This window comes from Blastocystis sp. subtype 4, assembly GCF_000743755.1.
Source record: "Blastocystis sp. subtype 4 strain WR1 chromosome Unknown seqid_0005, whole genome shotgun sequence".
NCBI lineage: Eukaryota > Bigyra > Opalinata > Blastocystidae > Blastocystis > Blastocystis sp. subtype 4.
Window position 1 is genome coordinate 22,223 of NW_014569542.1, and position 27,781 is coordinate 50,003.

The 27,781-nt window shown below is 39.9% G+C and overlaps 9 protein-coding genes across 9 annotated transcripts; 4 read left to right on the forward strand and 5 right to left on the reverse strand.

The window, feature by feature from the left end:
- Positions 1–3,328: 3,328 nt before the first annotated feature.
- JH06_0228 (hypothetical protein) lies at positions 3,329–4,164 on the reverse strand (the record flags this gene model as incomplete). Its single annotated transcript, XM_014674577.1, has 4 exons — positions 3,329–3,529; positions 3,559–3,764; positions 3,796–4,028; positions 4,049–4,164. 4 exons carry the CDS (start codon positions 4,162–4,164, stop codon positions 3,329–3,331), a joined length of 756 nt encoding a protein of 251 aa, XP_014530063.1.
- A 233-nt stretch (positions 4,165–4,397) lies between these two features.
- JH06_0229 (hypothetical protein) lies at positions 4,398–6,029 on the reverse strand (the record flags this gene model as incomplete). Its single annotated transcript, XM_014674578.1, has 4 exons — positions 4,398–4,587; positions 4,617–5,768; positions 5,852–5,977; positions 6,007–6,029. 4 exons carry the CDS (start codon positions 6,027–6,029, stop codon positions 4,398–4,400), a joined length of 1,491 nt encoding a protein of 496 aa, XP_014530064.1.
- Positions 6,030–8,570: 2,541 nt separating this feature from the next.
- On the forward strand, positions 8,571–9,896 carry JH06_0230 (hypothetical protein; the record flags this gene model as incomplete). The annotated part of the gene is made up of 6 exons (XM_014674579.1): positions 8,571–8,697; positions 8,729–8,935; positions 8,966–9,083; positions 9,114–9,208; positions 9,238–9,393; positions 9,424–9,896. 6 exons carry the CDS (start codon positions 8,571–8,573, stop codon positions 9,894–9,896), a joined length of 1,176 nt encoding a protein of 391 aa, XP_014530065.1.
- A 4,191-nt stretch (positions 9,897–14,087) lies between these two features.
- Positions 14,088–15,938, reverse strand: JH06_0231 (hypothetical protein; the record flags this gene model as incomplete). Its single annotated transcript, XM_014674580.1, is given in 8 exon segments — positions 14,088–14,345; positions 14,367–14,837; positions 14,867–15,051; positions 15,097–15,183; positions 15,215–15,322; positions 15,343–15,592; positions 15,610–15,846; positions 15,861–15,938. The coding sequence occupies 8 exon segments, from the start codon at positions 15,936–15,938 to the stop codon at positions 14,088–14,090; spliced, it is 1,674 nt and encodes a 557-aa protein (XP_014530066.1).
- A 69-nt stretch (positions 15,939–16,007) lies between these two features.
- JH06_0232 (hypothetical protein) lies at positions 16,008–16,563 on the reverse strand (the record flags this gene model as incomplete). Its single annotated transcript, XM_014674581.1, has 3 exons — positions 16,008–16,124; positions 16,173–16,364; positions 16,399–16,563. 3 exons carry the CDS (start codon positions 16,561–16,563, stop codon positions 16,008–16,010), a joined length of 474 nt encoding a protein of 157 aa, XP_014530067.1.
- A 165-nt stretch (positions 16,564–16,728) lies between these two features.
- JH06_0233 (hypothetical protein) lies at positions 16,729–22,638 on the forward strand (the record flags this gene model as incomplete). The annotated part of the gene is given in 7 exon segments (XM_014674582.1): positions 16,729–16,885; positions 17,001–17,050; positions 17,063–17,158; positions 17,191–17,310; positions 17,340–17,462; positions 17,493–17,618; positions 17,650–22,638. 7 exon segments carry the CDS (start codon positions 16,729–16,731, stop codon positions 22,636–22,638), a joined length of 5,661 nt encoding a protein of 1,886 aa, XP_014530068.1.
- A 46-nt stretch (positions 22,639–22,684) lies between these two features.
- JH06_0234 (SCY1 protein kinase) lies at positions 22,685–23,522 on the forward strand (the record flags this gene model as incomplete). The annotated part of the gene is made up of 5 exons (XM_014674583.1): positions 22,685–22,851; positions 22,884–22,965; positions 23,003–23,112; positions 23,143–23,266; positions 23,298–23,522. 5 exons carry the CDS (start codon positions 22,685–22,687, stop codon positions 23,520–23,522), a joined length of 708 nt encoding a protein of 235 aa, XP_014530069.1.
- Positions 23,523–23,692: 170 nt separating this feature from the next.
- Positions 23,693–25,894, forward strand: JH06_0235 (kinase-like protein; the record flags this gene model as incomplete). Its single annotated transcript, XM_014674584.1, is given in 5 exon segments — positions 23,693–23,940; positions 23,971–24,340; positions 24,353–24,457; positions 24,487–25,195; positions 25,224–25,894. The coding sequence occupies 5 exon segments, from the start codon at positions 23,693–23,695 to the stop codon at positions 25,892–25,894; spliced, it is 2,103 nt and encodes a 700-aa protein (XP_014530070.1).
- Positions 25,895–25,937: 43 nt separating this feature from the next.
- Positions 25,938–27,452, reverse strand: JH06_0236 (hypothetical protein; the record flags this gene model as incomplete). Its single annotated transcript, XM_014674585.1, has 6 exons — positions 25,938–26,056; positions 26,087–26,967; positions 26,997–27,177; positions 27,209–27,262; positions 27,293–27,398; positions 27,429–27,452. The coding sequence occupies 6 exons, from the start codon at positions 27,450–27,452 to the stop codon at positions 25,938–25,940; spliced, it is 1,365 nt and encodes a 454-aa protein (XP_014530071.1).
- Positions 27,453–27,781: the final 329 nt, after the last annotated feature.

Consider the following 27,781-nt stretch of genomic DNA (forward strand, 5'->3'; position numbering starts at 1 on the left):
GAGTATAAAGATTGGAGAGAAGAGTTTCATACTCGATAAAGACACTAGAGAAGGAACCAAATGTGTGATAATGAATTGTGATCAGTTGAGACAAATACGCATTGGATACAGATCATTCTGTTGTTATGAATCATTTGAACTGAAGAATCTTCCTTCTCTTATATCCATTCAACTGGATCGATATGTATTCAAGTATTGTCATTCCGTAGTATTTGAGAGTATGAATGATTGAATGAATAATGATGAGATCTAACTCGACTTCAATCCATTACTCTTGGATCATACGCTCTTAAAGGTGATTCTGATACCAAAGAATTGAATGAATTGATTCTGAAGAGTATGAATGATTTGATATGAACTGATTGATAAGATCTCCCTTATCTATCTACATTCAAAGGAAAAGGCTTCTATGAGATAGGCAAAATGAAATTGGAGAGTGATGATTGATGATTGTATTTGAATTAGATATTCCATCACTCACCGAACATGGAATTCAAATGGGAGAGAATGTATTCAGTAGTATGAATGAGTTATTGAAAAGAATTGAGAGAGTTGAGATTGGAAATGAGTGTTTAAAGGAAGTGAATCGATTTGTGATTGATGGATTGAATGAATTAAAGAGTTTGATAATTGGAAAGAAGAGTTTCTTTCTCTATGAGAAGTTTAGATGTGAAAGCAAATGTGTGATAAGGAATTGTGATCAGTTGAGCGTACTCAACATTGGAGGTGGTTCATTTTATAACTATGAATCATTTGAATTGAAGAATCTTTCTTCTCTTATATCCATTCAAGTAGGTGATAGAATATGGGGTGCTGCATTCTATTGTTGTCATTCAATAGTATTTGAGAGTAAAAATGGTGAATGAATGATAAATGAGATCTGACTCGACTTCAATCCATCAAACTTGGATATGTAACTTTTTGTGGTGATAATAATACTGTTGAATCAAATGTATTGATAATGAAGAGTATGATGATAATGATGATTGATTGATCAGATCTCCCTTCTCTATCTTTAGTCGATGGAGATGATCTCAATTTCTGTAGGATAGGCAAAGTGATATTGGAGAGTGATGATTGATGATTGTATTTGAATTAGATATTCCATCACTCACTTCAAATGGAATTCAGATGAATGGGCGTACATTCAGTAAAGTGAAAGAATTGACTAGTTCGAGTATGATTGATTGAATTGATAATGATTGAGATGCCGATTCACTTGATAGACTCATTCGACAGAAGAGTGATTATCTTTAGAAGAATAGTTGTGAACAAAGTGATTATATAATATGCCAATGAATTGATTGTGTTAATAATGAAAATGATCTAACTCATTTTGTCATTCATTGTTCACAATGGAAGAGAGAATTGAATAATGAAAACAATGAGAAATGTGACAAATAGGATAAAGTGGATGAGAATAATGTACGTATTAGATTGATGAGGTAGTAAATCATGATATCATATTGAATATGATTTCATGAAGATAGATTAAAGTGATTGATTGAATTGTAGATGTAGTATTGAGTGTGTTGTGATTGATAATTCAATGGAAAGTGTGCTTGTTGAAGGTTCCTTTGTATAAGAGTGGATAGAGATTATGGTGATTGATCGTACTCCTATTCCATATTCTTCAACTCATACTATCCACAACACATCTCATTCTATATCCAATCATTATGATTTGAATATGAGTTGTGTGTCATCTATCTCTCTTCAACACATCTTGTTTTCATCATCATTCAATCCCATACACTCTATTAACATCTCCTATCCAAATCAACACACTCAACTATCTACTCTCTCTCTGAGGAATGATATCGTGATGAATGATAATATGAGAGACTGTTTGGAGAGTGTATGAATGATTGTATGAAGAAGGAGTTGAGATCCAATGGTGTTTTGCTGAGACTTATGAAGCGTATGAACATTGTGAGACGATATGAATTGGATAAAATGAGTTTCTGTTTATTGGTTCCTTCATTATTGGACCTAAGACGACTATAACTCACTGAAACACCTTTATCATACCAGTTGCAGAATTCATGTTTCTCACATAGGCGAAGTTCTTGCATATCATTCTTTTTCACAATTCCAATTGCTTTGACATTAGATAAACAGTAGATGAACAAGAACAACTGGTAGAAAGAATACTTGATGGACCGAACAGGTGAATTTCTGTCAGCAGTACGAAGTTCAAAGCACTTACGGGATGAAAAAGTAACGACAAATGATATAATTCGACCTCATCTTGTGATTGATCCTTTTCTTCAGAATTGTATGCAAATTGTAGTCTATACGCTTGATTAATGATAGTTAGTATAAACAAATAGTGATTTCCAAGAGATACATCAGTCGTTTCTCGAAAGAATGGAAAACTAAGTATCCATTATAGTTTTCAAGTAACAGAGTAGAAGTGTATCGATAGATGATGAGGCTGAAGAGTCATTTGGAAGATTTGAAACGGTACTACCAGAGTCAGAGGATTATTCGTAGGAAGTGAAAGCACTCCTTGCAGATCTTATGTCTCAGGTGAAATCGATATCTTTGTCAGAAAGTACTCTTCCATCACTCCTGAAACAGGAGGTAATCATCGATTTAGAAGAAGTAGATAATGTTATTCAATGTCACTTAACAGAATCTGAAAGCAGCTCAGGATCTGTATGACTCGGTAGTATTCTCTCATTCTTCATACAAACATATGCTAGCGATGTAAAGACTCTGTCTTAAATGAACTGTAGATTACAACCATCAAATATCTCCGTTAGACAGAATCATAAGACTCACTTATAGAATCCCCAAGTAAAACGAACCTATTCTATTGCTTCCAGCTCATCACTTGATTCTCTTCTTGAATCCATTCCTGACGAGGAAAAAGAACAGATGTTGAGTGAAAGTGTGTTGATTGAGGTACATGAATGGTAGTTTGTTTAACTATAGCGAGAATTAGAAAGTGAGTTGGTGAAAGTGAAGTGAGAATACTAAGTTTGCATAATCAACAGACAAGTGGAAAGAAATGCTCGTGAGTTGAGTGACCTGGTTTCAACATTCAATGAGCAAGTGGTCGAACAACATGATAAAGTCGAAACAATTGAGGACAACACCTTACGAGCGAAAGAGGATGTTGATGAGGTTGGAATATGGGAGCAGAATAATTCAAAGGGATATAAATCGCTTTTGAAAGCTGAAGAGAACAGCAGGGGATCCACGATGACTATTGCTTTGTTTATTCTAGCGATGGCTATTGTATTGATCCTATTGAACTATTTGAAATGGTGATATACTGTTTGATCGGATCTGCAACAATCATTCAATTCTACAAACATGACTACATATGACTTGCACAATAGTCCAAAAACTGCTGAATCTTTTGAATATACAAATCTTTATTCTTCTCGTATAGGTTACAATGTTGGCCATCTTCAATCCACCAGGGTGGATAAGCCGATTTCGATGCACTATACAACTTCTTACCCATTGAAAATGGAACAACTTCATCTTTCATCCCATGAATGTGAAAGATTGGACACTAGACTCAAATACATACCTCAAGCATACAGAAATATATGAGACCTCGGCTCCATTATTATATGGATCTTTCCTTCGAATCAAACACCCTCCTATAAGTGCTGAAGAACCCGAATACAAGGCAGATTGCAGAATCACACCTCCTAAAGGAACTGGTCTGGTACTCTCATGACCAGTATTCATCCGATACTCTCTCCAGAGAGATGCCCCAACTTGGCAGGTAGGAACACAACCAACTAAGAGGAACATTAGCTAAAAACCACATACTACTATCACCAAAAAAGAATATGTTCTTTCCCTCATAGAACTGACGAGCAAAGATATACACATTCATCAAATCCCGAAAAAAGTTTCCATTCTTCGCTTGTCCATCACTACACCCATAGCCTTCATAATCATAACAAATAACGCTAACTCGCAATGCATTGCCAAGTGTCTGCATAAATTCAACATAACAGCCATTATCTGTAGCATTTCCATGACTGAAAATGATTACTTGACTATGTGTTCACTTTCATACACTTCATACTTGGAATCAGGAATTCTATAATGAAATAGGCAGACAGAATACTTCTCATTTACTGTAACATAATGAATCAATATAGTTTTAGGGATTACCTTCTCGGTTGTATCCATTCCATACTTACCAACATACCCATCCTTAACAGTATCAACTTTGTCTATCTGTCAGTTTACAATAGGAATGACAACAGTACTGCGGGTATGGAGGAAACAAAGAGAGACAATCGATGACTTCTGATAGATTGCAATCTTTCACATACAGCAATCCAACAATGGACATAAGCTGCCCCATGATAAAAAGAACAATGGTGATTCAACGTAAACAACAAACAACATAATCTAAATAATTACTTCATTCCACTTTGAATCCAATCGATAAATCGGATTGCGTTACTTAGAATCTCCTGGAGATACTCCCTACAGTCTTCATCCAAAGCTGCATTCGAAAGAGAATGCTGAAGAGCACTTGTTGCATTCATCACATAGTTTGAGACATTCAATTCCTTAAAAACAGGTACATAGGATTCATTTCCAAATCTACTCTTCAGCCATCTATTCATATATACATCGTCATCATAAAATCAAGAACAGCTCCAAGAATCTCTGCATTCGAATTATTAACAGGATTATCCAGAGAGAGTACAACTTGGCGACACACCTCTGTAAGACAACCACGATTAACGTCAGAAGGCTTTGTAAGACTGAGAAGGCTGGAGAGCGTGTGTACTATCTGGACAACGATCTCACCAGAACTCATCGTAAGAAGCTGGAGAGTAGGTGCAATTTGATCAGCAAAACATACTGGATTCAATGTATCATTGAACGAAGTACTCTGAGTAGCTAATTGCGACCAGACCCACATTCCCTTGATACATGCTTGTGTAACCTCTATACCCAAGGTCATATGAGTTTGAAGAAGCGGCCATATGGTGACAAAGACATTCGAATCTACATATGGAAGTAGTGCTGTTGTTGCATCCAGGGCTCCTGCTAACAAACGTTGACGTAGGCTCTCCACTTGAGAATTGGAACCAGTCCCAAGGGCATCTAATTGGTTTATAACGGCTCCTACCACTCCTTCAATTCGTTTCACTAGTTCAGTAGGAAGACGAAGAAGTGATGTATTAGCATCGTCTTGTGAGAGGATACGAGTGATCACATCCAATACATTCAAATAAGCCTCAAGATCACGTGAAATCTCTTCACTACGTGTAACCACGTCTGCTTCTCGATCAGGAGAATTTCCATCCAAAGCTTCAGTATCCATCTTCTGTGTTGCTTCGTCATCAGCAATCACTTCTTCCTTTTCATCACTCTTTTCTGAACTCTCCAATTGCTTGAACTCATCATAACAGGCTTGGAAGGCCTGGAACTGGGCTGGAAGAGTGGCAACCTCCAGGATCTGAGAAGCATCATTCAGAATAGTCATTTTTTCCTGCAAAGAACTATCATTAACGAAACCCCCTTCTATCTTGAAACGCACAGTCCAAGGTAAAGAGGAAGCTCTGCGTCGGATCTCCTGTGTGAAAGCTTTGTTACTGACAAACTGATCACCCATTACAGAGATAAACTCAGCGACGGAGGATTGCATCTGCTGGGCCAATGAATGGAGTTTGTTACTTCCTTTTGGAGAAAAGGCAAGAAGGAACAACATTACAGAGAAGATGGTTTGTTCTCCTTCAGATTCTAACTCGAACAATCCACTCATGTCATAGTCACTATCGTAATATACATCATACAAAGGTACAAGATAATTGTTAAGAGGGAAAAGAGTTGCAGATACAGATTACAGCCGATTAACTGGTCATTCTCCTTTCCATTTTGAAGATTGATCACATTTCGATAGAGCAGACTCTTCAGCGGGAGGATGATATTTTGCTCACATAAAATGCGGATAAAGTCGTCACCGCCGACAATACACATATTCCTACAATAAACAAAGAAAAGATGGAATACCGTAATGCACCGAGGATGTTCATGCAAACAAGATATTCACTATCAGTTGCTCTTCCGATAATCTTCTTCAGAAGAGGAGAATTGACAATTAACGCCAAATTTTCCTTGTATTGGTTACTGAGATCTTCTGAAAACTTTAAATCGGATTGTAGGTCTCCAAACAAGGCACCAATTGCTCCGCTCGTACTAATTCGAGTTTGAGGATTTGTACTATCCAACTACATGTGATTTATACAAAGACAAGCATACTCCATAGAGGATTTCCTTAGTAATCCCGTTTTCCACTTCCGAAATGTTTGGATTTTTGTAAAATTGCCTCTTCTTGTTCCCTTTGTTGCGAGAAGCCTTACCCATTACCGTTTTCTAGGCCATTAGTCGATACCGCCTTTTTCTGTCATTCCTAAAATCGGTTAATAAACTCAAATTGCCTTGGTATTTAGTATAAAGAAAAAGACGGTGTTGTACATATCTATGGTACAATATTGAGAAAAAAGAACTTGCACTCAGCCATGTTCATAATCTGTGTTATTGACCTTTGAAATGGATAATTCATGTTCTATGAACCACAGAAACACTATTCGATCCTTCAAAAGGTAGAGTTCCTTAACAAACAACTCCCTATTTGCTAATGATCTGATAGGACTTGATACATTCTTTTGAGATATATAGCTGGAATAGTGATTGCTGATCAACGATCTTGCCCAATGGCTTATAACAGACCGCTACCGGCATTAGAAACAATGTAGTACCATAAAATAGACTGGATAGATTCACAATCAGATACAGACAGTTCACATGGAATTCCCGTGATTTTTCCGATACAACTGTTACGAGCCAATCAGATTCACTGGTATGCATTTGGACAGGTAGCAGGACGAGCAAATGACGTCTCATGTGCAGATTCTGATTCTTATTTCTCTTTTTCTTTCTGTTCTCAATATATTCGCTATGAGTACTATAGAGAATACTCAGATGTTGTATAATACGCTCATAGAATATAATCGTTTAGATGCCGGAAATGTCTTTGTAAACGGCCATTATCTGATTTTTCACAAGACAATGGAAGCAGGTTCCTGTTGAATGGTATCTGTTTACTCTTAGTGACATGGCGGTGTGTCTAAAATGTCTTACTGCTCTTGCAGATGGAAAAAGAATAGATCAGAAAGTTCATTCCATGACGTATTTCGTTGAAACAGGTAGTTACCAGTAGAAAGATTAAGTGTTCTCGTTGTCGATGTTGGAAATATGAAAAGGAATTTTCGAATCCCTCTGAGTAGTATCCTTCTTTATCGTTTATTGTTAGTTCTTCAAGGATCATGCGAACTTGTAATTCTTGTCGAAAACGAAGTAAACCATCATTTAGCAGGGCTTCTTACCGTTCGCGAATGCCTATAAAGCGTGAAGTCATCTCTGGTACTGTTTCTTTCTAATGTTCACATCTAGAGACTGAGTCTACTCGGAAAGGTTCATCATCATGTAAGACCGAGAGTGGCGTTACAGCAACTCCTTTACCTAGTGTAGGTGAGCATCTTATTCTTGATTGTAGGGACTTCGTTGTTCAAATCCCGCTCCTTTATATAACAATTCTGTCTCCTCGTTCCCTCTAGGATCGAATCTGAATTTGCAATCCATGACAGTGTCAAGTTATGCCAACAGTTATCAGCAATTTGTACCAAGTATTTACAAGCAGAAGCCATATCTTCAGCAGCCGAGTAATCCTCTCTATCGAACTGTACCCACTCAAGTGACTTCGGTACCTGTAAAGCCAGAAGTTCCCTATACTATGCCTTCATTACTCAGTTCGAGGATGACTCAACCTTTGGTATACCAACCTGTTCCCTCTGGTGTATGTGGTATTCCATCATCCTATGTGTCATCGTTTTCATCCCAGCCGTATCCTCCCCTTATCAGCGAGGTACAGGCCATTCCTGTTGTTAATATGAAACCTTTCCAGTCGCACTCATGCTCTTCCGAACCTCACATTGAAGCGGGAGATGTACTCAACCATTCTACGGATGATAATCAATCAAATCGTACTTACAGAATGGAGTCTTCATTAATAGTATCCTCTTTGACTAGTAGTCCTCAATCGTACAGTAATCTGGATATATTGGCTGCTCTCTCATTGAAGGAGCTTTCCACATTTAAGCGTTTGGGGAAGAGAACTACTCCTCCAAACTCGACTCCTTACTCAATTCTTCAAAGTAAGGAAAGAAAAGCATCTCTACAAGAGAGTACATCCGTAGTTTTGCTCAATGCTTAGCGTCGTGATTTCTTTTGAGATGTCTGCACATTGCGTTCATGTTTGTTCAAAATATTCTCTATTGACACTCTAGAGAAGTGGTATCGGATGATGGTGGTATTTTCTTCAACTACCTGCGTAATCCTGAAGTGGTAATTTGGCTGGATCGTATCCCGATTTGGTATGGAGAAGATCCCTCTTCATGGAACACAATAAGTTTATGCGGACTCTGATGATTTGGGTACATATATCTAGAATGGACCCGAACAATGAACTTTAGTGTTTTTCTGTAGAATCAAATCATTATTTATTTAGAAAGTTTATGAAGACCCTGAGTGTATTGCTTTTGCAGCTATTTATTGTATGTTCATTCTCAGAACAATTGAGATTCGACTCCAGGATTGGATCTGAATACCGTCGTTTAGAGGCGTTGGATACTCCAACAAAAAGTACAGTTTTTGGAGATCAGATTATGATTAGTGTGTGGTACATTCAAAAACTGTTATCAGGTTCAAGATTATTCGTTTGAAACTATTACGAAGCACAATGGAAAAGATGGAAAAGTTGCTGAGAGTTATTCAGTCGAATCGAAGTTGTATTCTGATACAGATTGTTCTGGTAATGTGATTGTTGACGAGAAGGTCACCTTCAAATGGGTGGACTATCGGACTGTGACAAGTTATCCCTGTAGGAGTCGGAAGTCTCCTTAAGAACTAGACAAGGTAATTGGAAAGAGAAGTGTGGATTCGTATTCTATTGTGTTCAACGAATGGAACTATTTTGGTGTCCCAGTCACTTGTACAGGAATGACTCTTGGTCAGAGTTATTCGTTGAGGTTGCCTATTGTATTTGATGTAATATCTAGTGATGTACATTGTGAGAAGGAAGATGGAACAAGTCCTATCACTGCGTATGAGAGTGCTTCAACTACTGAATGCACTTACACATGGAAGGATAGTGGTAGTGATTGATGACTTGTTTTATTCTAGATGATGTGACTGACTGTGATGGAGTTCCTGCTACTCGTTCAAGTAATTCGGGCTGTAGTAATTCAACAGCTGTGATTATTTGGGTTGTGGTGATTGTCGTTATTGTGATAATTATTGTGATTGTTGTAATTGTAATGATGCAGAATAAGAAGAAGCGTAAGAATGATTGATATGATTTAGAAATAGGCTTAGAGAAGGAAAGAAAGGAGAAGGAGAAGAAAGAGAAAAAGGAGAAGAAGGAACGAAAGGAAGAAGAGGACAAGGCAACGAAGATTATTGAAATGACAGCTGTTGAACCTGTTCCTGTTCAATCGACTCAACCTGCTCCTGAATCAGTTCCTGTTCAGCCTGTCCCTGTTGAATTGGCTCCTACTGAGTCCCCTGTTGAATCAGTTCCTGTGCAGCCTGCTCCTGTTGAATCAGTTCCTGTGCAGCCTGCTCCTGTTGAATCAGCCCCTGTACAACCTACTGAACCTACTCCTGCTCAACCTGCTCCTACAGAGCCTACTCCCATTCAACCTGCTCCTACAGAAGCAACTCCCGTTCAGCCAACACCTGTCGAATCTGCTCCTGTAGAGATGAAACCCACAGAACCAATTGAAATTGTACCATCTGTCTCTCCAGCTGAAGTATCCACTTCGACAAATGCTAATCTGTAAACTGTTTCTAACAAACACTACAATTTTCAAATATTCAGAATAGAATCAAGAAGCTCAGGTAAATACCATACACGATTTGTCTTTGTTATACTTTCTAAGAGCAATTTACTTCGCTCATTATAATCCATAGCTCGGATCACATCATTCTCCGAATCCAATGTTCCTGTCTTTGAGTGATATACTGAGCCAAATGAATAGACCAATGAGGGTGTTACTAGTATCATAATCTCAGCAACATCAGTATTAAACAGTACAGTACAATTGCATGCCTTCTCGTCAGCATTTTGATCAAGACAGGAATTCTGTTCCGATAGTGGACAATACTACATTATCATCGTTGAAAATTCATACCATTCGACCACACATCAAACAGATCAAGGGATTACCAACCTTCTTCTTGCATCCCCAACACTCATGACAACGCTTACATCTCTTTATTTCTCCTCCATTGTGCTATATTTCATTGATCCCCATGATTCTTACAAAACAATGATTTAGTTCTAATAGAGTATACACATCTTTGGGGAAAGGAATGAAGAGTGAGTTGTGGTGAAGTAACTCCACAGACTTGTATACAGGAACCCGAGTTGATATCGGCTTTTGAATCCGAAAAGCGATCGACAATCTACACTCAACTCTCTCTCTTGGATCTACGCATAACAATCACTGCGAAACATGGCAAGGGAGCGCTCACTGGTGACTTTGACTGCTGGCAAATCTTCGAATACTTGAGAATACTGGCTTGGTGCTGGTAGCTTAAGAATGTTGAGCAGGTCATCAACAGAAGAGGGCATAATATAAGACTCAGTCTGATTGCATCCATACGACATGGCGTATAGAAGAATCACTAGATTTACAGAAATATACCAATCCTTACAACACTTCCTTAGATACACCGATATCAACTCTTTCACAGTCACTTCAATCTAATGATCAAAGGAGATTATCAATTTGACTCCTTGTTTAGTCAGAAGGTCATCAATCACAGATAAGTAACCAGTATCTGCATCAAAACCCAATGGACTCATAATAGAAAACAGTTCTTGAAGAAGTGTGATTAACGGTGAATTCCTTGCTTTCAGAGTTTCAAAATCAGGACAAGAAGTAATCTCTATGAAAATCAATGCATTAGTGATATTCTACGACTCCAATTCATGGTTTGATTCAAGAGAATAACAATACATGCTTGCTGAATAGCATGGATATAGAAGACTCGAATACCTGAGATTACACTTAAGTAATAACGATCTAAGAGATTCAGAGTCTTGTCTTCAGGAGGAACAGTGAAGTGGAGGTAACGTACCAGCTGAGAGAAGGAAGTATCCATCTTAGCCTCAGTAGACTCTGGATCAAACGTTTTCTTCTGGAATGAAACATACCGATTACTGCATTGTGTTGAAATAACCTCAAGCAATTTGGTTTTCAAGAGTTCAGATTGCAAATGCGAGTCTAATGGATTCTCGGTTCCCTCGAAGGTTTGTTGCTTATCTAAGAGATTCACGAATTGTTCTGAAAGAGATTTCACAGTCTCAAAACCTGTAGAATCAACACCATCCAGTTTCAGACGTTTCGCGTCATCCATTGTAGAACAGTTCAGATAATCACTATCTACCTGTTTCAAGAAATCTGTTATTCGTTCCACATTCCTGATAAATTGCTGATCAGTTGATAATAATTTCTCCTTGATTCCCGTGAAAAAAGAGAAATAGCATTCAAAGAGAGATGGGTAAGGAGCATATGAAGTGGATAAAACAACTCTGTTATCATCGATCAGAAAATACTTTCCTAACATAGAGACGTATTGAATGAATCTAGAAAGAGAGTTTAAACTTGGGTCTTCCTTATCAAGAGATTCAAATGAATAATGCTGAGAGATTATCTCTCCTTCTTTCATTATCTCTTCTCGTTCATTGTCTTCCATAGCCAACTCAAATTCCTTAGTCGACATACTCTCTTCATCTTGCATTTTGCGATGTCGATCATTCGCTTGAATCGATAGAATACACAATCCTCTCAATAACTGATGAATCGTTTTATTGAAAGCGATTACGTTGTTACATGAACTCAGAGTCGAATAATGATCCCTGATTGAAACAGCTTGATCATAGTAACCGAATTTATGATTCTTATTAGATACAAATGACATCAGTTTTAGTGTACTTAAGGATGTCATGTATTCTGAGGTCATATACTATCTGATTAGCGAGATATTTGTCAAATACCTGCTGATTGTAACAACAAAAGAACATATTGGTGAGGAATACTTGATGAAGTGTTTGTATCGAAGAAGGACTCAACAGAACTTCACCCTTGTCATTCCGATTCACAAAAGGAACTCCTCCAACTATGAATCATCCCTTTCTTTCAGTCCTACTGAGAAGACATTTGTCTTCACGAGCATTCAATTCAATTTGAGTGATTGAAGAATTGAGAATACCCATGCACCAATTCTCAAGGAAACCATTTGTGCTATCCACTTTGATTTCATCACGATAGTAATGAAACTGTCGAAGAAGTGTTGGTCTTTCTCGAATCTCTTTGAATAAGAACTAAAATGAACGAAGGAGTGAATTCTTACTCGTTGAGAATGATCTGATAAACTTGAGATTGTCTAGTGTTGAACCAAATCGTCCATTTGTACATCAAGAATCTCCTGGTTCATAGCATCAGCATACTGATCGAATATAGATCGAAGACTGCGTGTATGAAACCCAACATTAATGGTAGGCGACATGAACAACGGGAAATAAGAGACGAGACGCCGACACACAGGACAGAGGAAAGTACCTTGAATCTTGTCAATATAAGCATGCTTTCTAGCAAGCATTCGTTTCAAACAACGATAATGAACGAAGTGAGTACAGGACATGATTGTATCTGCATACCTTGACTCCAGACTGGATTCATTTGTATAGAGAGCCAAGAAACTAGAGTCAGCCTGCTGTTGTTTTGATACAAAGGAAGCAAAATCGACTAATTATAAGTCTGGAATCGAATAGTATACAAGATTCACTATCAGTTGCTGTATTGAAGGACTGATTAACAGTTGCTCCTAATGCTTAATATGGAATTCAAGTTTTACTCCACGCAGAATTATTATTCATGTGACAGAGCATACAGGGAAACATATCCTTCTCTGTACTTGGCCCACATCGACACAATACACATTCAAATTCTTGTATTGGATCAGCTTCTTCTGCTGATTCTGGATCCGATTCATCCTCTTCTTCATACATTGAGAGAAATTGACTAACATTGTTGGACACAGATGATAAAGCAGCATTTGCTTGTTCTCGAGATATTGTACTTCCAGATACTTCTACGACACTTCGCAGCTGGTCAACCACTTGCTGATCCTCAGGATGATCAGTACGGGCAATCATTTGAAACGTACACAAACCTAAGGACTTAACATCCTCTGAAACTTGGGGATCCCTCACAATATAAGCTATGAGATTTGCTACACTCGGTTCTGAATCCAGCTTTATGGATGAGGTGATTATTACATTCTCCCATAAAGCATCACAAGCCCATGATACAGTCTCAGTCATTGGTATCTCTTCATTATTATATGTAAACTCTCTCTGTTTCAGCCATTCTTGATATTTAGTGACATCTAGATCAAATGAAGAAGAAAAAACTACTGCATGGATGAAGAGGACGTCTTTGCTTGCCATATTGTTGATCAACTCGAGGATATACTTGAATTAGATAGAACAACATTTCCACAAACTTCATATTCGTATATCCCAACTGGATTTGGGTCTGAAGACTGTGATATATGAAAGCAAGTAACGTATTCGAAGAGATAAATGAATGAACAAAAGAACTCAAGGCATATTCACAAGGAGAGAAAGGAGCAATCTGATAAGCTTTCTGTTTCAGGTTCGTGTTTATCTTCTAGAATGATAATGGATTCATTGAGTTTACATCAATCAACAAATTGATAAGGCTTAAATTGGAACAGAATACAAAGATTGGTACCATTGGCATCAATTCCTGTTTTAATGAGTAGACACACTCGACTTGATTCTCTTGATACTCCATTATCGCAATCTCGGGAAGAAAGGAATGAATAATATTATCATAATCTCTCATCGTACCAATAACACTACTAATCTCATTCAAAGTAAGCGAATCACTACATAAGATCGCCATAGTATGCTGCTTCAGTATCTTCTAAGAGTCAAATCATTCTAATTCCTCTACTGTAAGATCATATTCAATTAGATTCCTGGAAGTAACAACTGACAACAGACATATCACACAATATACCATCATTGTTTCCATTCCCTTAATCTTTGGAGTAGCCATTTCATCAGGTTCCAAACATAAATCATTACCAAAGTAAGCTAGAATGTTTTGAAACACATTGTCAGGATTCAATACTCGAAAAGCCAACTGAATTGACATAACATAACAGTCATTCATACTAACAACTTCAATATACTGAGTATCATTCTCTACTACAAGAAATTGATTCTTATTGAATCGAATCTCACCAACTGCGTATACGAAGAATGAACAACACAAGCAACGCAAACTATTGTGAAGGATACGTTGCACTACATCACTGTATTTAGAACATTTTGCATATACCTGCTCAGCTATTGAATTCTTATGAAGGACGAGAGAGAGAACACATAAAAGGAGATAATCATGAGCATGAACAATATAACGACCTTCCATATAATTACTATCATGTTCACGCTGAAACACATTCATTTCATTACTATATCTGTTTTCACGTGCTTGGTAATCCATCAAACAACCTTCAACAAATGCAATAATCTGAACGTCGGACATAGAAGAGAATGCATTGACTAACCACTTCAATATTAATGCAACCATTCTCTCTGTCCAATTAATTGCACCAAAGATATGAGCCTCTAATGGATCCTCTTCAGAGAGTTCTGTGTAATAGGATTGAAAGGTATTGTACTACACTCAATGATCACATTCAATTCAACTTGATAGAAAGCAATGTACTCTAGAAACTCTGGAACAAATCGAAGTGTTGATACATTATCAATCTCCTCGGTAACGAAAAAGAATTCTGCAGGATCTAATGTTTCTTCAATGATTGTAAGAAGGATGGTTGTCGTGAAGGAAGGGATCTGTGTAACTGGATAGACATTCGTGACAAAGAAGGTTTCTATAAATGATACTTTGAAATCAGAGTCACGCTTTGGAAACACACTTAGGAGCTTGTCCATCATTTGTGCGATCTGTTTCAACAGTTGACGTAAGAACACAGAAAAATAAGGTCTGTGATGAATAAGAGAAGCTATCCAATGAGATATAAACAATGAAAATACTTGCATGGAAGAGTTGACAATGGATAGAATCAAGGAATCCTGAATAGATGTTAGGAACACATACTTCAATGGATGTGTCTTCGTTTCCTTGTAACCATGCCCATGTATCTAGGATCAGATTAACACACTAGCAATACTCTGATACACATTTACTAATTCACGGTAATTCCTCCGAATTCTCTTTCCTAAATACTGTTCCAGTGAGAGATTCTCCTCTTTCAGATATGAAGCAATATCTGAGTAATACCCATAGAGATGAAGGACAGTATCACAGTAATCTGACATCAGAAAACCGAGTTCAGTGAGATATACATCCGTAAAAGCTTCTTTGAATTCAGAATCAAATAGAAGAGTAAGGATAATGGTAGTGAAAAAGTGCTTAGATTAAGAAATACAAAAATAAGTACTGCATTTGTTGCTTTACCCAAAGAACGAAGCATGAATGACATGATAGACCTTCTACTATATGCTGGATCATTTAACAGTTCAGAAGACAGAGAACAACCCCATGTTATCAAGCATTTTTGAACTGTATCTCGATCATATGTTTTGATGAAGCAACGTCCAATCAGTTGCATCGTTATCTTACTGATGTTGGCAAAGTCAATAATGAGAGATGATAAAGCCTGTGTCTAATATGAAGCACACTTAATAGAATCACATTGAAGGGAAAGGGAGTAACTGAATAATCACCAAGACAAGCCAAAACCATTAACGCAGTCATGTCGAATACTTCAGTAATCCGATTTGCATCCCTATCTGATTAAGGAGAAGATTTGTAACAACATCTCGTTCAGAGAAGCGAGTTGTGACTCATCCATTGTTGTACACTGATGTTTTGGGCACCATAACTCCTTTTTCCACGAAGTAATGTCTCCACAATCGCAGCAACCACCTTCAGAAGCCATTTCTATACAATAGTCATGATTCTACCATTCACAGTAAAAACAACCCTTACACTATGAAGATTAACATCAAAGCACTCCGAACACATACAGCTCGAGTCTCCAAAGCTGCAGTCCTTGCATCGATACGAATAATCATTCTTTGTAAAGATATGGTGACAACGACAATGTGGTGGAAGAACCTTTTCCAAAGAAGTTACATAATCCTCATATTCCTGATTCAGAGCTAAGCAATTCTTCAAATACTATTCATCAGCTTCCTTAGCTATCAAAAGCTACCGTAATGATAATTCCATCCGACTCTGTCTCAGATTCATTAGGATCATGACCAAATCGCAAATACCGAATATTCTCTATGTGAAGATCTCTTCCATCTTGATTGGAACAATTCCGCTGACCGTAAAGCATAACAAGCATATCCACATCTGCTTTCTCTGTAACCATCCTGAGAAACTATTTCACAGTGCTCCAAATCGTAGCTCTAAACAATTAAATTGGTTTCAAAGCAATTGTTATTTGCTACAACGATTCTGGAATCGAATCATAGTCACTCTATAATAATCATAACCACTGTACGGTTTCGTTGTCCTGTAGGTTCTTTTTGTTGAAATGGGACAAGGTGAATCTGTTCCTGCACAGAGTTACAAAGCTCTTGTTCAAGAATACAAGAAACTTCAATTAACCTATGATGAGGTTGAAGATGAACTAAACGATCTATATACCGACTATGATGCTACAAGAGCTGCACTTATGAATAAACATCGCAGTATGAGCGAATTAGGAGTTTGGAGTATGGCTGGTCTCTCATGATGTAGAGCAAGTTTGATCGAGATGATCGAGTCATGAATGGTAATAGGATGACCTGCATGTTTGATCCGTAGAGATGACGGAGGAAGATGCGAAGGCTTTTTCTGTCAGGTTGATGTACCTGGTTGATTTGTAGGCTCGCACTAAGAAATATGGTAAAGGATCTGAAAATGATATAACCGAGAATTTGGACGTTTTGAAGAAGAGATTAGAAGATGAAAAGAAATGGAGTGTAGGTTTCATAGTGATAAGGCTAAGTGGTAGCAAGGAGAGCGTGAAAAGTTGGAGCATCTTGTGTCGCAATACAGAAATCATGCTTATGATTCCACTAATGACCCAGAGGAGTTGAAGACGCATCTAGTGTTTAACGAGGCTCAGTATTATGTATCTCTTTTTTGAAGTGTTCACTGTAGGCACTTCGTCAGTACGATGATGATTTGATGAATGAGAAAGAATCTGAGATTGTATCACTTAAGAAGAGTGGTGCAAAGACTGATGACAGCGCTTCTTTGATTGCTGAGAATAGCAACCTTCGTGTAGGTTCGTAGCTGGAAGATGATTTGCAGAGACAATTAGAGGAAGAACGTCGTAAGTATGATGTGATGGAGAATGGCTACAGAGCTGTCAAACAGTACTTAGAAGATGGAAGTGGTTTTGGTGGGTCGAAGGATCTGCAGAATGAAGTAGAACGTGTAGATGGTAATGGAATGAAATGATTTCTAGTTGAAGGCAGAGCTGAAAGCAACTGAGAGTGATCGTGAGTACTATCAGATGATTGCCAATGACTATAATTCTCTTCAGGAGGAGTTCCAGAAGCAGCGTCTTCAATTAGGAATCTTGAGCTCTCAAGCGAAAGAAGGAACTGCCGAGTCGGCTCGTCAGACTGTTATCCTTGAGGATGAGTTGGAAGCAAGAAAGAAGGAGAAGGAGCGCATGGAGGCGGAAATGAACAGTGAATTGAAGAGCTATCGAGAGATGGCAAAGCAATGCATTCTAGCAGCGCAGCAGAAGAATGAGAAGCTTCAAGAGGAGAATGATCAGATGCGTGAGGAGTTGCGTGCCTATAACATGGATGTTGATGTGGATAATATTACTCCTGAGCAGCAGGCAGTTGTGCGTGTGGCATTGCAGAAGCAAGCGAAGGTATATCGTCAGCGTGAGGAGGATCTGCAGAAGCGTATATTGGAGTTGGAAGAGCAACTTACGGATCCTATTGATGTCTCTGCTGCTATTAACGAGGCTGTTCGTGAGATTGTGGGACGTGCTGCCGATATCCAGACTCGATTGAAGGCAGAGAATGCTGCTCTACGTAAGCGAATCCGAGAATTGGAGCCTATGGATGCTGATGATGACTTTGAGAATATTGAAGATATCGTGAAGGCAATCGTGGAAGGCCCGAATCCAGAACTTGAGGAGTTGCTTGAACAAGTGGAGATGTTGTACTCACGACCTGATGTAACAGCAGAATTGAAGGAGCGTTGCTCGGATCTGTTGGTAATGAACAAGCAGTTGCGTGAGGAGTTGGATGAGCGTGATCTTGATATTGAGAAACTTGATACACAAGCTATTGAGCTATCGAAGCATTGTGGTGCTATGGGAGGTCTTTTGGAGAAGTATGCTGGAATGTGTGGTGTATCGGAGGAGGAGCTTAAGTATCTCCTTATTGAACTGGGTCGTGATGAAGGTGAGGAAGTGGAGGTGCTAAATGAGAGCAATTATGTGTTTGATGCTCGTATGAAGGGCATTGTTCATAATGCTATTGATCGTCCACCAGCCGTCCTTCAGGTTACTCCTGAGAAGTCAGAATTGCGTCGTTTGATGGAAACCACTAGCGAAATGAGCTATAGAGACAAGTGTAATATGAAGAAGTTGTCTTTCGAGAATAAGCGTATGAAACAGATTCTGGAGGAGCACGGCTGGGACAATACGGGTCTCAGCTCATTCGAGATGATGGAATTGGATCAGCTGCATGATGAGCTCTGGAGTGACCGATCTGAGTTGCTGAATGAGATCCAGGAGCTGCGTGTTATGAATGCAAATCTGCAGGATCAACTCAATCATTTGCCCACAGAAGCTCGTCTGTATCGTGAGAGTGTAATGAAGGCCATCAGTATGGATCAGGATGATGATTTGCCCATGGAGACTTCACGAAAGACATTTGTTCCTGACCTGGAGCGTCGGAACCGTGAGTTAGCGAAGCGTCTCGAGGATACGAAGAAGGAGTTGCACGATGCTAATGAGGAGTTGAAGAAGCTCTGTGAATCGATGAAGATGGTTGGAGGAGGTGATAAGGGTATGGAAGAGTTGTCTCGTATGGTCCAGGACCTGAATGCGATGAAGGAGAAACTGGAGAAGGAGAATAAGGCAAAGGAAAAGAAGATTGCGGATGTGCGTGCGGAGGTGGTGGAGAAGAAGCGTCAGCTTGAGGATAAGAAGCAGGAGGCGCAGATCTATCATGAGTTAGCAGAGAAGCGTAAGATGGATTGTGAGGAGGCACGTGAAAAAGTGGAAGAAAAGGAGAATGAGATTGAGCGACTTCGTCAAGAGTTAGAGAATAAGGAGAAACAATTGAAGGAAGTGGAGCATAAGGAGATTATATCAGATAGTTCTGACAGTGAGGTGGAAGAGATGGAAGATTTGAAGAAACAACTGGAGCAGAAGGAGAATGAATTGAAGGAGCTGCGTGAGAAATTGGATGAGGCTACATCGGCTGCAACCAGCAGCGAGGAACTCCTCCAGAAGTTGGATGAAGTAAAGGAGGAGAACAAGAAGTTGAAGGCAGAGCTGGAGGAGTTGAGAGCGAGATTAGAGGAGCTGGAGGAGGATAATAAGAAACTGAAGAAGGATATGGCATTGAAGGAGAGTATGCGCGTGATTGTTGATAATGATGCCGAATCTAAGGAGAAGAAGATAAAGGAGGCTGAGGACAAGCGAGAAGAAGCTGAAAAGCGAGTGACTGAGCTGGAGAAGGAAGTGAAAGACTTGAAGAAGGAGTTGAAGAAGGCCGCGAAGGCTTCTGTGGCTGCAGCAGCTGTAGCCGAAGTAGGCAAGAATGATAAGTTGGAAGAGGAGCTGAAGGCGAAGGAGAAGGAACTTGAGGAGGAGAAGGAGAAGAAGAAACAGGCGGAACAGGAGATGGAGGAGGCCAAGAAGGAGAAGGAAGAGATTGAGGAGAAGAAGAAGGAATTGGAGAAGGAATTGGAAGCGATGAAGAAGGAATTGGAGGAGAATAACAAGGAGGCTGCTGTTGCAGCTGCCACTGCTGCTTCTCTTGCTGCTACGAATGCCGAGAGTTTGCAGAAGGAGTTGGAGGAGAAGAAGAAGGAATTGGAGGAGATGAAGGAAGCCAAGGAGACAGTTGAGAAGGAATTAGAAAGTATCAAGAAGCAACTGGAGGAGGCAGAGAAGGCACGAGATGAGATGGCTGCTCGAGAGGAGGAGAGAAAGGAAGTTGTTGATAACGAGTCGAAGGCTGGAGCGGAGGAGTTGGAGAAGAAGAATGATGAAGTAGCCAATTTGAAGCAGCAGTTGGCAGAGAAGATGGATGAACTGAAGCGTACTGCCACTCAACTAGAGGAAGCTGAGAAGGAAAAGGAAGAGAAGGAAAAGGAGCTGGAGGTGTCAGAGGAGCAGAGGAAGGAGGCCGAGCAGAAATTGGAGGAGCAAAAGAAGGAAGCAGAGAACGCTCTTGCTGCTGCCATGGCTGAAGCTGATAAGAAGATTGCTGATATTCAGAAGGAATTGGATGAAATGAAGGAGAAAGTGAAGAAGGCTGAGGAGAAGGCTGAGGGCTTGGAGAAGGAGATGAAGGAGGCGGAAGCCAAGAAGGAGGAAGCTGAAAAGAGAGTTGAAGAGCTGGAGAAGGAGTTGGAGAAGGCAGGTGATGTGGATGAATTGAGAAAGGAATTGAATGAGGCGAAGACTGACAAGGAGAAGGCGGAGAAGGAAGCTGCTGTAGCTGTAGCTGCTGCCGCCGCTGCTGCGAAGGAGTTGAGTGATGCCAAGAGTGAGAAGGAAGAGGCTGAGAAGAAGGCGGAGGAGGCCGAAAAGAAGATCGAGGAGGCTGAGAAGAGGGCAGAGGAGGCTGAGAAGAAGATCGAGGAGGCTGAAAAGGCAAAGGAAGAGGCTGAGAAGGAGAAGGAAGAATTGGAGAAGAAGATCGAAGAGCTTGAGAAGAAGATAGCAGATGCTGAGAAGGGAGAAGAAGATGCTTCGTTGAAGGCAGAACTTGAAGAAGCCAAGAAGGAAGCAGAAAAGGCAAAGGAGGAAGTGGAATCTCTGAAGAATGATCTGGAATCGAGAACGGCGGATTTGGAAAGTGTGCGTAGCGAGATGACAAAGAAGGAGGAGGAATTAGCTAAGATGAGCGAGGAAATGGAGAAGTTGAAGGAGGGAGAGGAAGAAGTGAAGAAGGAATTGGAGGAGACAAAGGCTGAGAAGGAAGAGGCCAAGGCGAATCTGGAGAAGGCTGAGGCTGAACTAGAAGAGTTGAAGAAGGAACTGGAGACATCAAAGAAACAGACTGATGATCTGTTGAGAGATGCTGAAGAGAAGAAGAACGAATTGGTGAAGGCTCATGCTGACAAGGAGGAGTTGGAGAAGAAGGCTGCTGCTGCCGCTGCTGAGTCTGCTGCAGCTCTCGCAGCTGCGGAGAAGAAGGCCTCGGAGAATGCGGAGGCTGCCAAGCGTGTGGAGGAGCTGGAGAAGGAGGTTGAGAAGAGTCGAGAGACGGTTGCAGACCAGCAGAAGCAAGTCGAGGACCTGACACGTCAGCTGGCAGAGGCGGAAGCTGCGAAGACTGCTGATGAAGAGTTGGAGCGAATGAAGAAGGAACTGGAGGAGGCACAGAAGAAGATGGAGGAAGCACAGAATGAGTTGGAAGAGGCAAAGGAAGCGAAGGAAGATGCTGAGCGCAAGCAGCGTGATACGGAGAATGAGCTGAAGGAGATGGAGGAGAAGATAGAAGAGATGGAGAAGAAGGTGGACGAGAAAGAGAAGGCTGTGGCTGAAGCCGAAGAGAAGGAGAAGTCCTTGACAGAGGAATTGTCGGTCGCCAAGGATCTGGCAGAACAGAGTAAGAAGGAGTTGGAGGAGACGAAGAAGACAATGGAAGCTGAGATTGCTCAGTTGAAGGAGGATGTGGCGGCGAAGGAGAAGGAGTTGGAAGCGTTGAAGGAGGAGTTGGAGCAGGCTAAGAATAGCAAGCCGGAGGAAAAGGAACCTGAGGCCACCCCAGCAAATCCTGAACGTATTGCAGAGTTGGAGAAGGAGTTAGAGGAGAAGAAGGCTCGTATTGCTGAGCTGGAGGCCTCACTGAAGGACAGTAATCGTGTGGTGTACATGGAGGATGATGAAGTGAAAGAGATGAGCCGCGATTATGAGGAGCGTATCAAGGCTCTCGATGAGGCTTTGAAGCAGAATGGATCGAAACAATTGATGCAGAAGCGAATGTTGGCTGAGATGCAGAAGACAAAGAAGACAGAAGAGGCTTTGCAGAGTATGCGTATGAAGAGCAAGGAGAATACGTTCATGATTAATAAGAAGGATAAGGAGCTGAAGGATTTGAATGATAAGATGAAGGCTATGGATCGTGAGCATCAGCATGCTGTGAACGAGTTGAAGGAGAAGCATAATGCCGAAGTAGATGAATTGCAGAGAAAGATCACTGAACTGCAGTCTACTATCGCTTCGTTGAAGGAAACTACTATGTAACCTGTTTGTTGAAAAGGAAGTTGTGAGGAAGTCAATAGTTTCTTCGATGGGAGCTGCTGAGAGTAGTCAATGTGCTAACTATGATATTTTTCAAAAGGACGGTTCATTCGTTTCTCCTTTTGATTGGGAACTGCATCATGCCAAGAGCAAGACGGATGGAACCATAGTATCAATTTTCAGGACTTCTGTGAAGGGTGCAACATCTTCGAATGCGTATTCGTTTCAAATCTGGTATTGATGCGTAGTTTGAAGAGAATTCGAATGTTTCGCCATCCAAGTATTCTAAAATATATTGAAGGAGATGAATCTGAGAATGGAGTGTTTTATGTATGTTTGTATGCAGGGATGCAGTTTATCTGTATAGGCGACAGAATTGGCTATTCCACTTTCAGAATGGCTAGATTATGCAAAGGGAAAGAGTCAGAGGAGTGAAACAGATCCTCTTTATTCGTATCTTCCAAACAAGTTGGACAAGTACATATCTTTCTCTTTTCATCATTATAGTGATCAGCTAGTTTCATGGTGTATGTGGGGTTTGGCAGGAATTCTGAAAGCATTGAAGTTTGTTAATGAGGATGCAAAGCAAGTTCATGGATGTCTTCATCCGTCAAGTATCTTTGTAACACAAGTAGATCATTCATGAGATGTTTAATAAGTAGTCTGGCTCCTGGAAGCTTGGAGGGTTTGATCTTACATATGAATTCAAATCAAAGGAAGAACCACCATTTTACTATTGGTTTGAACACAATATTGATGTGATTGATAGTGACAAACAGAAATTGCTTCCATCTGAGTATTGCAGTCCTGAGCGTGTGAAGAGTAATTATTCTTTGATTTCTGATTGTGTTGTCTGGAGCCAGGATATGTACAGTTTCGGTCAGTAGGTATTTCTTCAGATTTCAATCTAGATTGATGGATTGTGTATTTTCTGGTCTAAAGATCCCAGAGCAATTATCCAATTACGCTCTTAAGTGTAAATCGGCTCCTTTGGGTCGACCTGCTCCAAGTCGTCTTCTTAGTGTCTTTAGCAAGCATCCACTTGTGAAGTACTTCCATGAGTCACTGCCTAATGATCAGATCTTTGAACTTCTTAGAGGAGAAGGCTATTAAAGATCCTATTCAGAAAGAAACCTTTTTCAATCAGCTTAACTCGAGTCTCGCTAAGTTCCCATCAGCTATTACAGTTGAATACATTCTTCCATTGTTGATGGATGAATTAGTTCATGGTCAGACGGAATTTGCTCCAATTGTTCTTCCATCTGTTATCATTATTGGAAGCAATCTTCCAGCAGAACGATTTGCGTAATGAATGAGTATCCCATTAACGTTAAGGAAAGAAATCTCACCTTTGATAACCCAGCTGTTCAGTCGTCGTGATCGAGCAACACGTCTTCAACTCCTTAAGAATCTAGATAGTTACATTCAACATATTGATAAGCGTGTGATCAATTCTGATATCTTCCCTCAAGTTATCAATGGATTTGGAGATACTTCAGCCAATATGCGTGAAGCTACCATTCGAACGATGATTCCTCTTGTTCCCTATCTAAACAGTACTTCTCAAGAGAAGATGCTTCGATCGTTAGCATCTCTACAAGATGACCCTTTACCTGCAATTCGAACGAATGTTCTTGTCTGTCTGAATAAGATCATGACTGATCTTGATCCTGTTGTTCGCCGTCAAGTGATCCTTAATTATCAAGTTAATGAATAGTTGGCATTTCCTTGTATTGGAAGAGGAATGAAGGATCCTTTCCCGAAGGCCCGTATTCAATCACTTAAAACGATCAAGAATACACAACATTACTTTGATGACGGAGTAAGAATATGATCCCATTCTGATGGTAGTTATTGGCTCGTCGAATTCTTCCTTCGTTATGTCCACTACTGTGGGATGTTGAACCAACTGTGCGTGATTCTGCCTTTGATGTGGTCCAATCACTTCTTAATCGCATTTTTGCGGGACATCAAGAATGGACGAAGACTGGAGTAGAACCCAAAGCTCCTGTGAATCCACCAAAACAGCCCACATCCGTAATTGGAGTTACTGGGAGTTATGTTAGTTCAGCCATCAATTGGGTCTCAGGATCACTTCTCAGCAAAAATGATGCTGCTACTACCAAGCCTGTAGAAGACAAGAATGAACCTCCAAAGGCTGTTAGCAGCAGTAATGTGAATCGTGTATTGCCACCAACAGCCAATATGGAGCTTTCGATGGAAGAATTGGAAGGATTAGGGAAACCTAGTGAGAAGGAGTCTCTACAACGAACAGAAAGTCAAAAGGATGAGGATATGTGGGGTGAATCAACTCCTGCAGCTACAAACTCAACAGATTGGAACTCAGGATGGGCTGAAGAATCAGAAACAACAGAAACGAAGAAGGATCCGTTGATGAGTATGGGAGGCTGGGATGATACCAATCTGACATTCAGCGATGACAATGAAGAGGAGAAGAAGGAGGATGCCAATCTAGAGATGATTCGACGAATGGCAAAGAAGGAAGAGCCTGCTCCAGTGAAGGATTCATCCAGTACGAAGCCCGGAATGACATTACGAGGTAGGAGTGAAGATAAGATATGATTTAGCTCCCAAACCTGTGAAGGCAACTCCAATGGATCTAGATGATTGGGCTCAGACACTAACAAAAGAAGCAACAGCGAGTGCTCCGAGAACATCTCGTCGTTCAAACAATCGTCAGGCCAAAGCAGTAAAGAATGAAGTAGATGTGATGTCCCTTCTGGATGATGATCCGAAACCTTCAAAGACGAATGGATGGGATGAGGATAACTTGTTTGAGGAGAAGAAGAAACCTGTTGCCTCTTCCGGGTGGGATGATGACTGGAATGAGAGGCCAAAGAAGGAAGTGAAGAAAAGTGGTTGGGACGATGATTGGGATGAGAAACCGAAAGCGAATGTATCGAATTGGGATGATGACTGGAATGAGAAACCAAAAGAGACAAAGAAGGCTACATCTGGCTGGGATGATGATTGGAATGAAAAACCGAAGGAGACGAAATCCAAAGCAGTTGTGTCAGGTTGGGACGATGACTGGAATGAGAAACCAAAAGAGACAAAGAAGGCTACATCTGGTTGGGATGATGATTGGAATGAAAAACCAAAAGAAACGAAATCTAAGAGAAGTTCAGGTTGGGACGATGATTGGAATGAGAAGCCAAAGAAAACATCTGGATGGAGTGATGATTTCTCAAACTCAACAACAAGTAAACGAAATGATGGTTGGGATGATGATTGGTAAGAATAGTGTGAGTATTTGTAGTATTTTTGTTCATGAAACAGTATTATGCAAAGAGAGTTAAAAACTCTTGTCTCACTTCATCTGTGATTAAGTTCAGCGAAAGTACAGCATCTCGAATCGAAAACCATTCGCTACCAAAAAGACTTGCTTCCGCACACCACACTACAAATCAAAGAGAAAGAAAAATGAAACAGATAATATACAATAAAAACAGTCGATATTTGGAATTTAACGAACTATCATCAATTCGTTCGAGAATGCCATTAGCGTTGAGACTCTGAATAGCATAAGCTCCTCCACGATAAATATATAATAACACAAGACTCTTCCCAGCTATGGTAAACACATCAACATTCTCTTGAGTGAATGCTTCTGTATTTAGTATACATTGCAATGCACTGGCTTCGATCTCAGACAGCTTTTCATCCCAATGACCATCTAAACCTACATACCATTCAACCATGTCATGATAAGAATGCAACTCATCAGCATGTGTAGTAAATGTGTATCCTATGATGCTGTTAATAATAGTATCATACAAAGACATCTCAGCATAGACATCCTGATCATGTTTCCAAAGTGTATAAACAACTTGAAGAGGGAATTCTCCAGCCATTTTAAATATGGCATAGATAGTTTGTTTAAAAGGATCTTCCATATGATTAATCCTGCAGAGATCATAAAAGATGAGAAGGATCGCAATGAATGGAGGTGAAAATCGTTCTTTTCGAATATTGATGTGTTTTACAAATATCTCTGAATCAAGTTGTTCCTTCAACGAAGGAAAACACATCTCAGAGAACTGAAATGACTCAAATCGTGTAAGAAGATAATTGAGAAGAGCTGAGAAGAGAGAAGCACGCTGTTCGATGGAAGGAACATCATATTCTTTTAGAAGAGATACAGACTGAAGCATGGCCGCATACATAACATTATATACAATTTGAATATTCTCATTCGTGATGTGAGGTCCCAGAGTCAGATACAGATACTCTTCTCTAGGAATGAAAGGAGAATAACAGCTGAACATATTGCTTTTCTGAATGGCCATCATTACAGAACGTTTAAGAGTACTACAATGAACAAATGTGATTAGATCTACCTCTCCGTGAACTTTGGCACTGTTGGAGCTTTGGAGGTCTTCTTTGCAATCTCTTGGATACAGTTGCTTGATTCCAGAGTCTGTAAACTTGCATCAATTCGCCGCCGTTGGACTCTAGGATGAGGAGGAGTTGGTTCATGAGCTAAAGAAGCAGATAGATGAGGTGATTGAAGTATTGTTGCTAGAAATCACAAAATACAACAGAATGCAACTCGTTTCAGATATAGCTTTGTTACTTACTCTGGATTCATACATAGTATTCATATCTACACATAAACTACACTTTCATGTAAGACCTTCTAATAGCTTAGAAACATCCTCCAAACATCGTTCATATAGTTCCTTCTGTGCCTTTAATTCATTGCGCAAACGGAGATTCTCTAATCTCAGTTCAGAGTATTCCTACAGTGAAAGAAGTTGGAACAATCATACTCGGATTGAAATCTCCTTACTCATATGGAATTTGAATTGTAAGGAAAAGAGACACAACAAACAAAACTCTATGATACATTAAAACTACCTATAGAATTGTTAGATATATGAAGCAATATAGCCAGAATGAGTTTTCGCAGTCATTCAAGTCTGTTTACTACAACACTCTAGGAAATCCAAAAATGCATCACCCAACCAGAGAAGTGATGAGAACGATGATTTCCATAATAATGGACATCCACTTACATGTAATTCTTGAAGAAGCTCAGGATGTCTTGATAACGACTCAAAAGGTCTGAATTCACTGTGTTTAGAAACTGAAAATCCTAGTTGTAAAAAAACCCAGAACAGAC